We start from the raw sequence: 17,382 nt of genomic DNA, 5'->3' as shown, positions 1-17,382 counted from the left end.
AAGTCATTCAAATGAAAGTATAAATAATGATACAAATGATGAGGTTACGATATAAAGCAATAGGACGAATTTGTGTATAAAGCGATAAAACCTAATTATGTATGTTGTAGATTGTGATTGGTTCCGTTTTTTGATATATATCGATTTGATACCAAAAGACTTTTTCGGAAATGGGTTTAAATTGAATTAAACTAAATCCATCCAAGTTGGGATTGATAAAAGTGATCCACAATTTCCTCCAAGCTTTCACATTCAGAGTGTGAACATGGCTCACCTTTTATTTCCTCATGTACAACACTATCAAAATCTAGTCAGCGTGGAACCCCTCCATTATTCCTAAAGTAAAAAGGAGATAATTAGAAATAATTAAAGGAGATGGGTAAGTGACAAAGTTAGAGCTCCTCCATCCATAGGTTGGCTTGAGTTCAATTAAGGATGAAAATATCGGTAATCACAGATATATCGAAGATATATTAGCGGATATTTTGACATAAAATATTGATAAATCAAAAATTCATCAAAACTTATAAAAATGTAAGAAAAAACTCTTAAAAATGAAATTAAAAGTATAATAGACATTTTAAAGTTGTTTTATTGAATAAATTAATATATGTATAATATAGTATCGGCTAATAAGAAATATGAATTTTGTAAGTGTAAACTCATTATGAAGTTAAATTATTACAAATATACTAATTATATCATTTAAATGTATTACTATATTAAGTTAATTTACTTACCTCAATTGAAAATATATTAATTAATTATAAAAATGTACTAATTTAAATTCAATGTTATACTAATTTAAAATTTTACAAAGTTAATTTATTCTCAAGATACTATTATTACAATTCAATATCAAAATAAAATAAATTTATTAATTTAAAATTAAATATTTTATAAATTTACTAATTATGTTATTTAAATATATTTATGATTTTTATTTTAAAATATTAGTATATTTTGATACAAAATATTTTTATTTTAAAATATTGATAATTTTATTTATAATTTTATATTTGTTTTATATTTAATTAGTATACAAAATAAATTATAAGATAATTAAAATTAACTTATTTATAATAATATAATTTTTTACCAATTTTTCATCGATATATCCAATTTATCTTCGAAATTTCAACGATTTTTTCTCATTTATGGTTGATATTTTGCTTGTATCACCGATATCTTCGTAATTACCGATATATCGTTGAGATATCATCGATATTTATAGATTATTCGATATACGACGATATATCCCGATATTTTATTCCTTGAGTTCAAATAGAGTAAATTGGTTTTTACCACTCAAATCATTAACGCACCACCCCCCCCACGAAAATGATTGAGCCCAATCCAAGCTCTACAGCACCTCACAAGTCATTGGAAACCATTTGTGGGCTTTTCCCATATTGGAAATCCTGACCCACCAGTAGGCCTAAAAGTTAGCTTCGCTCAATCTGACCCAAATCAAAACGGGCCCAATGGGCTGCTCCAGATTTAGCTTAGAAGGTGTTTGGTAAATCCATTTAATGATTTAATTACTTAATTTAAATTATTATTTAGATTAAATATATATGTGTAAATAATTTAAAGTATTAAATCAAAATAATTAATTTATTTTTAATCTCAAATATTTCTTATCTCATTTGCAACAATGATTTCATATTCATAACTCATTTTTCCCGATAAATATTTTGTGATTATCTCATTTATCTATAATATTTTAAAAATTGATATTTACCCTCATTTTTATTTATTTTTGGTTTATATCGGGTTTCATTTGATTGGATTACACTCATGCCAATTCACCTAAATTTCACCCCTACATTTAGGTATTGATAATATTTGAAAATATTAATCAAATAAGACATTTTTTATTTAGAAACCAGGCATATGCCCACATATTTTCAATAATTAGACTGAACATATGTCCAGATTTATTTAATAATAATGAAATGATTATTTAATCCTCTAATTTTTGTAGCACGTGCATGGCCATAATCAGTGACATATAAAGTAAGGGAAAAGAGAAGCTCAGAGTTAAAAACTAATAGAGTAGCTACAAATTAAAGAAGAGTGGTCAGCACTACCAGTACCAGACGTGCACTGGCTCAGATGGTGTGGTGTGAGGTGTGTGAATTAGAGTCACAGATGGTGAGCACATTCCATTATTTTTCAAAGGTTGTAGGCCTCCAAGGCTAACCGTATTGGTATTTGGTACCAAAAGGTAGTACTATGCCCCCTTTCTCATTGAGCCATTTTAGTTTGTGAGAGTGAGGCCCAGCATCCTACATGCTCAAATACACACCAAAATCTGCAATTATGAGGTTCCCATTTCTCAGAAAAAGGAAGAAGGAACGGGAAACATAGTCCCCAGGCAGTGGAGATGGGGAAGAGTTGGAATTTTTCATTTGTATACTTTCTCATACAGTCGTTAACAAGATTTTTTCGGTTTTTTTTTTTTTTTTTTTAATGAGGGAATGTTGGAAGGGTGAGTTTTGGGGGCAAAATAGTCATTTTGAAAAAAATATATATATAAGGTTTAGTCGATAAAACTTCATTTTTGAACTAAAGTCACAATTAATAATTGATATTTCATTTTTTAACTAAAGTCTTATTTATCAATTGAGGTTTCAATTATTTTTTTTTCTTGTTTTAAAATTTAGATAAATCAGTAAATATAATAATAAATGAATATTTTATTTATTAATAAATTGATAATTTTAAAATAATAAAGTTATATGATATATAAATAAGATATAAAATTATATAATTTATTAATTTAAGTTATATCACATGTAGTGCTTATTACAATTAGGGAGACACGTTTTTTTCCACTCTATAAATATTCAGTGGGTATATTTTGTGATTTTGATAAAACAACTTAAAAATATACAATTATTTCAATAAAGATAAATTTATCAAAATATAAATAAATTAATATTTTAAAAATATAACAAATTTAACTGAAGTCTCAATTATCAGTTTTAGTTTAAAAATAAAGTTTTAATTGACAATTGATGATTCATTTTAAATCTGAAGTATCAGCGATTGTGGTTTTAGTTTAAAAATTTTTGAAAAAAATAATCTTTTATTACGTGACTCTTATGTAATAATAAAGAGATTAATTTGAATATATATATATATATATATATATATATATATATATATATATATGTGGATGTAAGGTTTATAACTTACATATATATTTTTTTATAAAAGGGCTATTTTGCCGCTCAACTCCGGAAGGGTGGTGTTATCATTATGTTTGTAAACTTTGATTTTCATGAAAATGGAAAAAAAGCAAAGGTATGGGTCCCAACTCCCAACCACATGAGAACGTGTGTTGGGCTTTGGAACAGCTCCACACATGGACAGTCTGTCAGAAACTATGACTACCCCCTTTGTGATGGGGTTGTCGTGTTCCATAACTCTTTCACTTGTTTGCTGTGCCTTTGGGAGCAATTCTCACTGGTTCCCATGGCGTCCATCCTCGAATCTGCCTGGCAGGTACTATTTTCAAGAGCCTGCCACAAAATTTTTTCCCCGTCATGCATTTTTGGGTTTGAATATCTGTGGATTAGATGGATGGATTTGTGCATAACCCATATATTAATTTGTTCATCACTGCTTGTTTCAGGCTGGGTTTTGAAGGCGTTGTTTGTATTCTGTGTATTTTTTTTTATGGAACTGTCCAGTCCTTGATTTCCCTTTTCACATTTTTGGCAGTTTCATTTGAAGCTCAGGAATGGGCGTTTGTTAGTTCTGGTTTTGGGTTTTTGACTATGCGAAAAGCCATTGATGGGTCTGATTGTGATTTGTGAATAAAGTGGCTCGTCACTTTCCCTTTCTTTTTAATCATAGAATGCTCATTCATCTTCCATTGATATCAAATGTAGCTTAGATGCATCAGTTTTCAACCGGGTTTCATTTAGGAATTGGAGCAGGAAATTGGAATTTGAATGAAAATCACTAAATTTTAACATTAACATGAAAATTGTTTGGATTTGAAATAATGTGGGGACAGTCAGGGAGGACTTGATGGATGCTGCCCTTGTTTTATTTTATTTTTTTGTTGCCAAAATCAAAAACAGAAACTCAAACTCGTGGAACTATGTGGTTTTTTAAGTTTTGCTGCAAAGTAAAACTCAAGAATCATGTGCTGGAAAAATCAAGCAAATTGGAGAAAAGAAAGCAAAACCAATAATGCAGTCACAATGAATGAAATTTTAGGGTAGTTCACCTACAATGAGGTTCAGTGGCTTTATATTGAGAGATAATTCAGTGTTCAAGAATAGATTATAAGATACATGCACTATAAAACTTTACCTTCTCATAACCTGAGGAATCCCATTGCTGTACCACAACCATGTTGTTGTAACCCAATCATTTTGTTGCCAAACCTCTGCCCAACATGGTAATAGAACCCGATAAATTTGGAGCCTTAAGATTTTTTCATGAGTTTGTACACCAGTATAGTAATAGGGAGCTAGGAGTCTCTAGACTTCTTTTCCATTTTTTCTATGTACTCAATGGACTTAGAACCATATTTTGTGACACATATTAGTAACTTTTTTGCAGCATCATGCTTACTTTTACTTGTGCTTTTTCTTCTCCATTGCCTCCTACCTTCATTCTTTTCTCCATTCCATTCATCAAAATAATTACATATACATTTTTTCAAGGACAATATTTGGCTTTGCAACAGTGTGTGCAAGAACCTCCTATTTATTGGTTGGATGTTTTCTTCTAAATTTCTAATCAAATATATTTTACTTCTTAATTCTAATAGCATAATGAGAAAAATTATTTAAGATTTTTCTGAAGGATAATATATGCCACCATAAACTATGTAATTGGTCTCTACCATTTAATGAGGGTGGTGTTTCTCTGCACTGGTGTCTTTATCTGAAAGGTTATAGTTTTCTTCAATTTCATTAATGTGATGGAGTTATTTCTTGGACTGGCTGTACTTGTCTGAATCCTTTCAGGATTTTAATCTTGGAAGTATATTTTGTGCCTTATAAGATGATAAAATGGTCTTGTGTTCTGTTTAAATGAAAATTGATTTGTCAATCACATTGGACTGATATGGTTAGAAGAGATGATTAGCAAAATATAATGTTCAGCTACATTGTGTATGTTCTTTTATTTTAATCCTCCTGCAACACTTTAATCTTCCCCATCGTGAAGTAAGTTTTATCTAATCAACATTCTTCTATTGTGTTTGTGATGCAGTATCTGATCACTCACTTCAGTGATTTTCAGTTGGCTTGTCTGGGAAGTTTCTTTCTTCATGAAAGTGTCTTTTTCTTGTCGGGTCTTCCATTCATATATCTTGAGAGGTTAGGTTACCTGAGCAAGTACAAAATCCAGGTTTCTCCCTGACCTAGCTTTAATTCTTGCATATGCATTAGATGCTTATATTCTGTGATAGGAAAATTCTTCAAATTTGGATTATTTATCACCCTCAAGTCTTATGCTGCTACGCTTTGCAATCTATAATATGCCATGTGATCCAGATGTTGGAAAAGAAGTACTATGTAATGTCATATTTATTAGTTGCTTCCACGTGTGATTCTTGCTATTACAATCATTGATTTTTTTTCATTGTTATTTTTTAATTGAAGTGAAGAATCTGTGGCACCAACATTTTTGTTCACCTCAAGTCAATCATGTTGGCACAGAAATGGAGTCATCTCATTTTTATGCTCCCATTTGGACATGGTTTGATATGAAAATATCAAAGTAACGGTGTTCTATTAAATGCTCCATTTTTGACACAAAAAGCTCTCATCTATCTGTGTTTCCAAACTTAGCTTCAAGGATAGCACACTGCTTGTAACGTTCTTCTGTCTCTTTTGTTCTTGTTTATCTTAAATGTTCCCATTTAGATGTATCAGGTCATGCTTCAGGCCAATATTGGGCTCACCTGGATTAGGCAATTCATTAATATTTTATTTGAGGAGGAAAAGGAAATTTAAGCAATTACTTGGTATCTTTTTAGGTGGCAAATAACTTTTCTAGAGCATAATTTTTTTAGTTGCCTACTACCATTGAATTGATGCAAAAGCCTCCATGCATGGCTATCTTCTGTTTCCATTGATTATAACCTATCAACTTTGTCTTAATTTTGTCTTAATTTTGTCTTAACCACTTAATATCTCATTGTTAAGAGGCTGAATCTTTTTATTCTGACACAATTGTTTGCTTTTATGCAGACGAAGAATAACACTCCTGCTGCTCAGAATAAATGTATCACTCGTCTATTGCTCTATCATTTTGGTGTAAACTTACCAGTTATGATTTTTTCTTATCCTGTCTTCAGATACATGGGCATGCAAAGTAGTCTGCCATTGCCATCCTGGTATATTCCTCTTATTTAGGCACAAAATTTTTTAACATTCATTATTATTTTCATTATGCTATATGCTTGAGCTGTATCAATTCCTTAGGAATTGACAGTGAGATTCATCTTTTTGAGTATTAAAGAATGCTAAATTTTTCAGGAAAGTGATCCTGACGCAAATACTCTTCTACTTCATCCTAGAGGACTTTGTTTTCTATTGGGGGCACAGGATTTTACATACAAAATGGTTATACAAGCATGTGCACAGTATCCATCATGAGTAAGTGAAAATGGTTGACATAAGTAATTGGTTTGTTATTCATTCTTCAGTGCTCTTATAGGTGTAACTGGATGATATATAGGTATGCCACACCATTTGGATTGACTTCTGAATATGCTCATCCTGCTGAGATACTGTTCCTTGGCTTTGCAACTATTCTAGGCCCTGCTATCACTGGACCTCATTTGTTTACCCTGTGGCTATGGATGGTAGTGAGAGTGCTGGAGACTGTTGAGGCTCATTGTGGATACCATTTTCCATTTAGCCTTTCAAATTTTATCCCTTTGTATGGAGGGTGAGTTATATTTTCTTCTTCCTTGCTGCTTGGGTTGGCAATCTACTTGATCACCATGGTGTGGATTTTCATCTATAAATGGAAGAATTTGCAGTGCTGATCATCTATAAAATTTTGCAGTGCTAATTTTCATGATTATCATCACCGCGTGCTGTACACCAAGTCTGGGAACTACTCATCAACTTTTGTTTATATGGACTGGTAATTTTTTGAAACATCTAGCATGTGTTTTTCTGGAAGAATTTGCTTGCCTGCTGGTGCCTATTGTATAAATCATGTGTGCTTTGGTATGCCCTTTGCTTAGTCACTATTAATCTACATCCGCCTTTTGCCTATAAAAGAAAAAGTTTTTCCGGAAGAAATTGTACTGTGTGAAATTACTTGAAGAAGATGAGCTTTGGTAGAGCTGTGACATGTTTTTCATATTCATCTTTGTTGCATCTGTGAAACTGTTTTGCTTGTATTAACCATGCTAACTTTTCTGGTTGAAAATGGTATATGCCATTTGTTTCAGTCATCTCAGATGTTATTCACACACACACACACATCTATATATATATATAGCTAGATTGAATAGATGGATATTTTAATTCAGAGATAAAATGCAGTTGAACATTCAACCTCATTTTGTTTAGTAATGATATTTGTTGGACGGTAATTTCTGTTTTTTGATTGCCACAATAGTCCACATGCATAGTTTGAAATTGCTTCCTAGGGATCAATGAAAATGCATCAAGGCTCAGATTTAGGGTCTACACTCTTCAGAGGCCTACTCTACAGAGGTAGAGGCACTCAGAGTCAGAGGGAATGTTACCTAGAACATGGATCACTTTGTTATGCTGGTTGGGATGTGTATGTGCCCTCTGGTTGCTACTTACCCTAGAACATGGTACAATGAGAACATGGAATAACGGGCATGGGCTTCTTTAGATCATTTGTTTAGAGCATAATAAGCTAGTTTTGAATTTATGATTGACGATTTTTCTACTGGATACAGGAGGATTAATGAAATATCATGTAGGATGCAAAAACTTCTGCTTTATTGACTTTTAATTCATTCTTGCAAATTAGGGAAGAAAATGAAAACAATACAATGTTTCAAAAAAAACCAAATGCAGCATTCTGGTTTCTTGTGGGATTGGGAACATGCCTCTATCTTTTGTAGGATTCCTGACTATGCCCCACACACAGATTTTGATAGATAAGGGGGATGCTCCTTTATACATTTAAAGGTTTTGCTTCTGCCTGCCTTTATGTGAGAGGTGTTCTTTATACTGTCTGGAAGTCATATGGACCAGAGACTGGAGCAAGAAAATTGATTTCTTCACATTCAAGATCATTGGAGAACTGGAGTTTTCTAGTTGGCCCACTGAGAATTTGTTCATTTATTTTTGGAAGGAAAGAAAGTCTTATTGATAACAAACTTATAGCAATACACTGTTGAAGGTTCACTCTTTTTGTACCCTTATTGACAATACTCTCCACTTGATTTGGAACCCTTTGATCCACATAATTGAATTAGGATGATAAACCCATGTAAGTTATAGCATCAGCTACCCTATTAGCTTCTCCTTTCTTACAAACGATGAAGGGAATTTTGCAGTGTTTAAAAATTTTCATGAATATCCTTCATAATCACTTCCTGGGTTATTTGTTCTTGTAGACAACATCAATTATACTTTTTGAACTGCCCCACAGGGGAAAAGTTGTTGAAAAGTGTCCAAAAATCCTAATTAGTATAGATTCCTTTTTGTAAAGAATATTGTATAGAATATTTTCTAAGTCGATATGTTATTATGATATTAGATTTCCTTATAGAATAAGGAAAGTTATTAGGAATATCTCAATAAATATTCATGACTGGAATGATCGTCTCTTATCCTTAGATTTAGACATGGTTGGCCGAACCATGTTAAAACCTCGTCCACTTTTGTGTGAATTGGTTTATTTTTGTGTTCTAGAAATAATATTGTTTGCATTAAGGCTTCCACTGGCACAACAAAAGCGAGTTTCGATCAATCTTAAATTTTTTGAGTAATTATAAACCTGCATTGCTTGCAAACTTTGCATGTCAGTTTCATAGGATGCCATGAAAAATATCAGTGAGTGGAATGAAATATCCGTTAGTGTAATTTTTTGCAGGTACTGAGAAAATCTTGAGAGTGGCATTCAGAAAATCATGACTATGGTACACACATCTAATGGTTTAGAGATAATCCATTAACTATAATTAAACATTCAATATTTTGTCTGCCTAGGTCAGTTTAAATAATTTTGTAACTCGGGAAAAAATGTTGTCTTTTCCTTTATGCCAACTTTTGAGTTGCATGAAATATTATTAGTTGAAGAAATTATGACCATGTGGCTCTGGATTTGAATTCTGCTCATACCCTGTATGTTGCTAGAGATTATTTATTAACAAAATATTATAATTTGGATGGAAATTTTCTGTCAATTTTTGAATTTTGGTTAGAATCAGCCACAGTATGCTTTACAAACATTCATCATTTCACCTGCTCTGTGATTTCTGTTTCTGATTTCCTCTGCCATCTAACCCTATATGTTTTTTATGGGATCATGAAGCATTATATATATTATTTGTAGAATCAGGACATGCTTCTTTTGCAATGATACCTGGTTCTTATTGTAAATCCTCTCTGATACATTGATGGTTCTAACTCCCATTTGTGCACTTTATCAGGATATTTGGTACAGACAAGGGTTACAGAAAATTGCAGGCACTGAAGAGATATGAAGCTGAAGCCAGCAACAATCAAACGTCACGAGAGAAGTAAGCTTATTAGTCTTGATGCCAGAGAATGTTTTCTATCTGACTGGTGCCATAGAAGAAAAAGTTCCCTTTTGCTTTATTCCTCTTCAGTATTTTTTTCCTTCTGGTTTATTTGGTGGTAGGCAGGTTACAGTTTCCAGTGATCCATAGCATAGAATCCTTTAGGAGGATTCTTGTGGACCTCTAGACCATAGGTCCTGTCATTATCCTCCCGTGCTACCCGACTTTGTGTTCATGTGCTTTCTTTTAGAAAGAAACACATGTATTCAATATGCTAAATCTCATGTGGTTGATTTGTTTTTCCCTTAAGATTGGAATTGTTCACTCAGTTGCCTTTGTTAGACACGAAGCTTCCATGTAATGGATCCAATTTTTGCAGATGGTCTAAATGATGCCCTACCATCTGCTTCACTTTTTCCTTTTTCTCTATAGGAATGAAAAGAATAAAATGGGCGATGTTGGTAATCAAAACACATAAAGATTACTTGTTTATTTTGTCTGTCAATTTTAATACGGTGAGCAAATGCAGATAAAGGGAGGGCATTCAGTCCTCCTTTGCTTGGTTCTGAATGTTTTGAGTTCCCAGTTGCCTGACCCAAAGGCTTACCCATCCAGTAGAGATATTATTATTGGTCATTTACACATTGCATCGACCAATTGGGTATTGAGCTAGACTACCCATCCCAATTTGAATTATGGAAAGGGTTAACCAGAGCAAGAGTGAGGGCCATCTTAGAAGGGTGGAGAAAAGAGCTATCAACCAACTGTTACAGTGAATAGTCGAAAAAGGCTTCCTCGCAGGGACCAAATCAACGAGTCTAGTAGGGTATTGCGATGAAACCTTGTTTTAATTTTAGGGGACTCCTTTGTAATTGGTCAATATTCATAATGCTGAGAAGAGGGCGAAGCCATTTTTGCAAGTTGTAGCAAAAATTTGCAATACAGAATCCTGGCTCACCCAAACAAAAGGCCAGTGAGCGACCAGCGATAGGTCACAATCAATGTATATATTCCCCACCGGCCATGGTCTCGCTTGGTGCCAGTTAGGGTAAAAGTAAATGGAGTTTTGATTGGTTAAGTAGTTGTTATAAATACACAGGACAATGCCATCACTATCCAAACAAAACCTAATTAAGTCCAGCAGAGAGAGATGGTGATGGCATGAACCAGGGACCAACAGGTCTGGGTGCTTAACCCCTTTACATCCTGTCACGGAATATGAATCATTGGAGGTGGGGATGGGGATCCCAGTATCTCCCACTCCCACTCCCTCCACTGAGAGGGCGGGATGACGCTTATCCATACGCCACAAGGGTCCCAACAACAATCACCATCTGTAACTTCGCACTAGTTCAATGTATTTTGCACATTCTCCAAAATTTTGTATGGGGAAACAAGACAATGGCTGGATATCCTCCTAATCGAATTCTGTGGGTGCCCTCTTTTGAACATCATTACACAATTTTCAACCCTAATTCGATTAAACGTTTAGCTATTTTAGTTTTATTCTGGGCGAATTAAAGAAAAAGAGCTCCACGTAAGAAATGAACTTGCTCTTAGGACTCGTTCAATTTCCAATTATATCACCCACCCACCTTCTGTCTGGAGTATAAATTTTCTAAGAAAATGGAAAGGGAAAATAAATGTAATGGCTGATAACACTGGAAAAGACAGATCAATAAGGGTATTTAATCATGGATTCCAAGGGTGATAAAAACATATCTCCCTTCGCTTTCTTGTACATGGTGGTCATCAAATTCACAGTTTAAGATTTAAACTTGTATAATTCATTCTTCTCTGCACATTTTGTGCAGTCCACTAAACATCTGAATGATAATCTCTCTTGTTTTCCCTCTCTTTTGATTGTAGAAAAAAAGACAAAAGACCATTACCAGTAGTATTTAATAAAAACAGAATTTCTGGGATTTTCTTTTTATTTGTTTCTCAGGTCAACTACAACCACGCTGACGTTATCCGCACTATCCCGAGCCAAGGCCAACTTCGTCAGCAGCATAGACGCGTCTAAGCAAGCTTTGTCGGAGCTCTCGCCGCCTGCACCTATCCCAGCTCCAGTTTCCGGTGACACCGGCGGAGACGGCGGCGCCTGCGCATTCAGACACATACGTGCCACTCCGCATGCTGTATCGTTGGACACTACGTCCCATAGTCCGTCGCTTGCCAGGATCAAACACTCGTCCTCTGGGCTTCGGTCCCATGTCGTCACCTCCGGTTCCGAAATTACGTACGGTTTCAAGTAATTGTCACCTGCGTAAGAATGAATATGAGTTGGGCTTTCAAATACTGCAATTCCCAAACTAGTCATTAATTTACCAAAATTAGATGTATTTGGTTTGGTTTGTTTGAAGAAGAAAGTAAAAAATAATTTGGTGAGAGTATATGCTAAGGGGCAGGCTAAATGGACGCTTACCTATAGCTCTGGACATGGCTAGGACTCCGAGAACCCGTGGAACATCCCAATATATTACACGACCGCCGGCGGCCTGGATCCGTAGCAGTTCATCGGGTCGATCAGGCTGTACCCAAAAACAAAAGAAAGTGTCTAAATGTCAAGACATCAATCTATATGCATCCAACGGTTGGGCATAAGCTCCTACAAAGCGTGTATACTCTACTGATGCACACAGCAACAGTGAAAATGCGATTTGCAAAGCAAACGCAACTTGAGTGTCCACGTGTTCCACAACCAAAAGTTCCAAAAAGTTCCAAACCCACTACTAAACCAAGGGATTGGAGCGTGACGGGCACGCGCAACCTCGTTTCACAGTAGAACGTGCAACCTAGGGCGCACGTCAGAGATGGGAGGTTTGGTAAAAACGCGTGATCCGGCGTGTTGAGATCTTCGCTCTAATGAGACGAGTAAGGAGGATCAAGAATAAATTCCAAATTTGTGATCATAAAATTATGTCCCGTTTGGTTGGTGAGAAAATGGGAGAAAAAATGACGAATTTTATATTTCAAGAACGAAGCCTATGCATACAACTACTATTTTGTTTTCATCTTCTCTTTCTTCCCGTCCTCCAGTTCTCAGAAACCGAGACAAAAAATAAAAATCGAAAACCAGTGAGATGTTCGTGTCTCAGAAGGCTAACCTTGTGGTCGGATGACAGAGGAATGGCGACGCCGTTACGGCAAAGAACGGCGCGGGAATCACCACAATTAGAAACGACAACCTTCTCCGGCGTTACAATCGCAACAACGGCCGTAGATCCAACTGCGTCGCACTGCGGCGTCCGAAGCTCGCACCTGCAATTCGAGCTCCACTGACCATTACACCATTCTACCACCTCCTTGTCCATGCGCGAGAAGCTTCGCTCCATCACCTGTTCCCATGATTGCCCACATCTCTCGATTTCCTCTTTTGCAATCTCATGCATCCGATCTTTGCACTTCATCGCCACCTACGAAGATCAAAACAAAACGAAATTAGGATAAAGTCTTTCAGCGAATCGTAAGATGAAGAATAGGTACGAAGCGTTAAGCTATAGATCGATAATTTACATGAGAGCAGCCATGGCCGTCGTAAACGCCGTAGTAGTGTAATCCAGTACAATTTTGGGCGTCTTGGCCCCAGAACGATGGATGTATCGATACAGCGTCCTCCATATCTCTCCTCCTGCCACGTACAGACGTCATACCAAATTTAGGGCATTCCTGGACCAACTGATCCTGCTCCACCTGGACAGAAACACCTCCTTTCAGTTCTACAGATTCGTCTTCCTGCACTTTACAATTCTCTAAGGCGTTTTCGCACTCACGCGCCGCCTCCGAAGCTGTCTTATCATAAACCTCTAGCTTCTGGCGTTTACGGCTCTTCTCCGGCGTCGGGACGGAAACACCGGCAACAAATTTCAGATGGCGTACGTCCACTCTACGACGCCTCGCCGGTCGGGAACTGGGCTCAATCGCCGCCTGTGTTTTACTCTCGCCAACAACTCCGCAGCAAATCCCAGCCATGAAAATCGCCTGATGAATCAAAAACCAAAACTCTCGCACTTCGGCTTCAAGCTCCAACGCAAACCCCAGTTAACAATATTGATAAATATTTTGGTAATGAAAAACGAAAGAACAGATACCAGAGATCGTCCGGTACGCTCTCTCAAGTACCCGTTGAAATGGAGGCCCGGAAGCTTTTTCTACTGAGGGAAGACGCTTCCATTTTCACCTGGGGGCCACCAGCAAGTTACGGGCAGCTGCCCGTCACCGTCACGGGCATCATCCGACATGAACAGTTGGTGTGACGTACAACTCTCAATACAAAAATCGCATCGCAACCGTCCATCTTCCCACCTATATTCTCTCTCCTATTCAAAGTCCACCACGTGTAAAGGCTGCCTTCGGCTTCTCTACGTGGCCCAATCCCTTTGCAACACGATCGGTGTCTTTTCTGACACGCATGTGGTCCTGGGACGACCTGTCCTCTTATTCGCCTTTTGTAGTCTCACCCCTATATTTTGATCTTTTAATACTCATATAATACTGTTATAGAGGATATCAACACGTGGCGGGATCTTAGACTACGAGATTCGCGTTTGATTTGGAACACCACACGAGCTTAGGCGAGTGGGAACACGCAACCGACATAATTCGGCACCTTTCCCGCTCGGTCGACATCGCGTGTGAGGACGCACTCTGGGATGATTAAAAGCCATCTTCTCTATTTTCTGGATTCCAGTTGTCCTGTGAAAACGTCTACGAAACGAGGCAGATATGGACACGTGTGAGACCAGATGTCAACGTGGATTGACGCTTGCGGAATATCTTAAGTTTGTAAAGTGTAGAGGCGACACGTGTCGAAAACCGACGTGGAGCTGAGACTGCATCCTCGCAGTTCGCGCTGAACACGTTTCGAGCACTGGTTTCCTTGGAATTAAAATTGCCGCCCGGTGGCGTGGATTTTTTGGAGACGTTTTGGGAGAAAGTTTCCTAATTAACGAAAAGAAGGGTGGTTTTAAATGGAAATGAGAGAAAGTTATAACTTGAAATAGTATGTGGAGGCATGTGAAATATGATAATGGTTTCAGTTACGGAAACGTGGAGGCAGAGGTGGAAGGGGGCGGAACCTGCAGCAACCGCTAAGATGTAGGCACGTGGAAGGAATGGGCTGGCAAGCAATGAGGTGACGCAACAGAAAGCAGCGGCACGTGATTGAGAAAGCGGGGTATGACGAAACCCCTCTGACGGTGATCTCTTCAGTCTGACACATATCTCATTCTCACTCTTAGGTTTCAAGTTGAAGGGTGAAGGTGATAATATCTACCTCTGTCTTTATCATTTGTTGAGATATCCGACCTAATTTTCCGCCGCATCGTCCTTTAACGTAGCCAAAGGCTCAAAGCCACAAACTTTAAGACATGTAGACGAGCATCATTCCTTTTACTTCTCATTCTAGGTGTACACTTTTGTCTCCGTCTATAATTTTTTCGTGCTATCGATTCTAAAAGAAAATGATTTACTTCTTGATATTTTTTATGCAAGTATTAGGGTACTGTTTTTGAAACTGTGCTGAAAAACAGTTTTTTTGAGAACAAGAACAGATTTTTATGTTTAAAAAAAATATATATATATGTTTGGGAATTAAATTTTGGAAAACATTTTTATTCTCAAAAATTTAAAAAAATATATTTTGTTGAGTTAATAAAAAAAAATAGAATAAATAAAACAATAAAAAATTATTTTTTTAATTAATAAAGTGTTTTTTTTCATTAACTTTATATTATAAATATAAAAATAATTTTTATATATACAATTCATTTAAATTAAAAAAAATAACCTATTTTAAAATTTTTACATCAATTATAATTTTCTTAAACAATTGATGACTTTATAATCATATATAAATATATTATTTCAATAATTTAAGGAATAAGAAAGGGCTTACGGGTGGAGGTGGGGATGTGGTGGTTGGGTGGATCTCACCTGTGTGGAAACACAAAAAATAATTAAGAAAATACAAAAAAAAAAAAAAAAAACACAAAAAAATAATTTATTCTACGAATAGTGAAAAAATAATAAAAACATCTTTTTATTGTTATCAAAAAATGGTTTTTGTTTTTAAGAACAAAAAACCGTTTTTGAAATTAGGAACCAAACAGGTCCTTAGAATGCTTTTATGTTTTTAGCGAAAGTAAGTATTTTTAAGAAAATTATTGATCAAATATATTGTGAAATCAAGGTTTGGTTAATCTTGATTTTGATGATAACAAAATAAGGTTTAGAACTAATGATCATATTTCAAGTGTGATTAGGCAAGATGACTTCCAAAGTGGCAATCCAAAGACAAATCAAGCCAAGGAGAAATCATGAAGAAGAAGACCACTTCAAAAAGAAGAGTTTTTCAAGACCAAAACTTCTTAGGATCTCTTTGTAAGGTTGTTGGTGCACTAGGATTTTCATGCATTTCATTCTTTATTTATGCACCAAAATCATCCAAGAGTAATATTGTTTTAAATATTTAAGAATTCAATGATTTCATGTTTTCAACTAAAACCTTGTGTTAAATGATTTTCAAACTTGTATTAAAAGGTTTTAAGTTGAAAAAGGTTGAGTGTTGAACCAAAAAAATGGCTTAACCAGTTCAACCGGTCGATCGGTTGTACTCGTCCGGTCGAGGACCGGTTGAGGGAGGCTAAAAAGTTTCTTTCTCTCCCAGTGGCCTTCTCTTCCCGGTCAAGGTTGAACCTCAACCGGTTGAGGTCCGGTCGAGGTCCGGTTGAGGCCCAACGGTCACTTTTCTTAACCGCTAGTCAACCGGTCGACCCCTAGCTCGACCGGTCGAACCCCCAACGACTAGTATGACTTTTTTCTTCTATAAAAGGCTCCAAACTTCATTGTTTAATGAGCAAAAACCTTCCCAAATCATTCTTGATTATATTTGAGCCTTTGAAGAGTATTTTTGAGTGCACCATTATTCCAAAACTTGTATATCTTTAGTGCACCATCCAATCCTAGTTTCTCTTGTATCATTTGAGCTTAAAGTTTTTGTGCTAGGATTTTTGAGAGATCATTTTATTTGTAAATCTTTGAGAGAAATTTTCTCAAGTGAGGGGTATCACTTGAGAGGTTGTTCAAGAGTGGGATATCTCTCGAAGAAGTGTAAAAGGTGCTTGGAGCCAAAAGTCCAAGAGGGTGAATTGAAACCATAATTCAATTGTAAAGAAATTGGAAGCTTGGTTGAAGCTTCAAGATAGTGAAACCCTCACTCGGTTAGGAGGTTGAGGAGAGTGGACGTAGGTAAGGAAGTGCCGAACCACTATAAACTCTCGTGTTTGCACTCTCTCTTCCCTAACTCTTTTAAATTATATGCAATTGTGTTTATTTTGTTTATTATATATTTGTATATAATTGTCTCTTATTTTTGCATAGTTTAAATTTGTGAAAAAGAGACCATCATCCTATTTACCCCCCTTATAGGGTGATTACTATAGTTTGGATTAGCCTAAAATTACTAACATATATTTTTATAAAATTTTATAAGTTGTGTTTTAAATATTTTAAATACTTATTTTTTTTTTCAAAAATGCTTTAAGTTAAAAGTGTTTTATAGAATTACTGTCAAAATTTGCTCTTTTACAACTAGGGATGGCAATGGGGCAGGTTTTGTCGGGTACCCGCCCCACCCCTAATGGGACAGAGTTTAATTTTAA

At 35.7% G+C, this 17,382-nt stretch overlaps 2 protein-coding genes across 2 annotated transcripts; one reads left to right on the top strand and one right to left on the bottom strand.

The window, feature by feature from the left end:
• Positions 1-3,302: 3,302 nt before the first annotated feature.
• On the top strand, positions 3,303-10,129 carry LOC100242817 (methylsterol monooxygenase 2-2). The gene is made up of 7 exons (XM_010660227.3): positions 3,303-3,513; positions 5,242-5,379; positions 6,225-6,370; positions 6,513-6,632; positions 6,715-6,927; positions 7,048-7,128; positions 9,629-10,129. The coding sequence occupies exons 1-7, from the start codon at positions 3,337-3,339 to the stop codon at positions 9,720-9,722; spliced, it is 969 nt and encodes a 322-aa protein (XP_010658529.2). The 5' UTR covers positions 3,303-3,336; the 3' UTR covers positions 9,723-10,129.
• Positions 10,130-11,391: 1,262 nt separating this feature from the next.
• Positions 11,392-15,195, bottom strand: LOC100247958 (protein phosphatase 2C 37). Its single transcript, XM_002282667.4, has 4 exons — positions 13,238-15,195; positions 12,829-13,137; positions 12,147-12,252; positions 11,392-11,983 (listed from the first exon to the last, which is right to left on the bottom strand). Exons 1-4 carry the CDS (start codon positions 13,691-13,693, stop codon positions 11,652-11,654), a joined length of 1,203 nt encoding a protein of 400 aa, XP_002282703.1. The 5' UTR covers positions 13,694-15,195; the 3' UTR covers positions 11,392-11,651.
• Positions 15,196-17,382: the final 2,187 nt, after the last annotated feature.

The sequence above is a fragment of the Vitis vinifera genome, chromosome 13 (assembly GCF_030704535.1).
Source record: "Vitis vinifera cultivar Pinot Noir 40024 chromosome 13, ASM3070453v1".
Taxonomy (NCBI): Eukaryota; Viridiplantae; Streptophyta; class Magnoliopsida; order Vitales; family Vitaceae; genus Vitis; species Vitis vinifera.
Note: the sequence above shows the minus strand (reverse complement) of the source record. Positions and strands in the feature narration are given on the sequence as shown.

Excerpts from the sequence above, each read along its gene's own strand:
- LOC100242817 (XM_010660227.3), top strand. The coding sequence starts at position 3,337 with ATGAGAACGTGTGTTGGGCTTTGGAACAGCTCCACACATGGACAGTCT. Across the intron at positions 5,380-6,224 it reads TGAGCAAGTACAAAATCCAG|ACGAAGAATAACACTCCTGC; the intron begins GTTTCTCCCTGA and ends GCTTTTATGCAG. Across the intron at positions 6,371-6,512 it reads AGTCTGCCATTGCCATCCTG|GAAAGTGATCCTGACGCAAA; the intron begins GTATATTCCTCT and ends TAAATTTTTCAG.
- LOC100247958 (XM_002282667.4), bottom strand. The coding sequence starts at position 13,693 with ATGGCTGGGATTTGCTGCGGAGTTGTTGGCGAGAGTAAAACACAGGCG. Across the intron at positions 13,138-13,237 it reads ACGGCCATGGCTGCTCTCAT|GTGGCGATGAAGTGCAAAGA; the intron begins GTAAATTATCGA and ends TGATCTTCGTAG. Across the intron at positions 11,984-12,146 it reads AGCCATGTCCAGAGCTATAG|GTGACAATTACTTGAAACCG; the intron begins GTAAGCGTCCAT and ends ATTCTTACGCAG.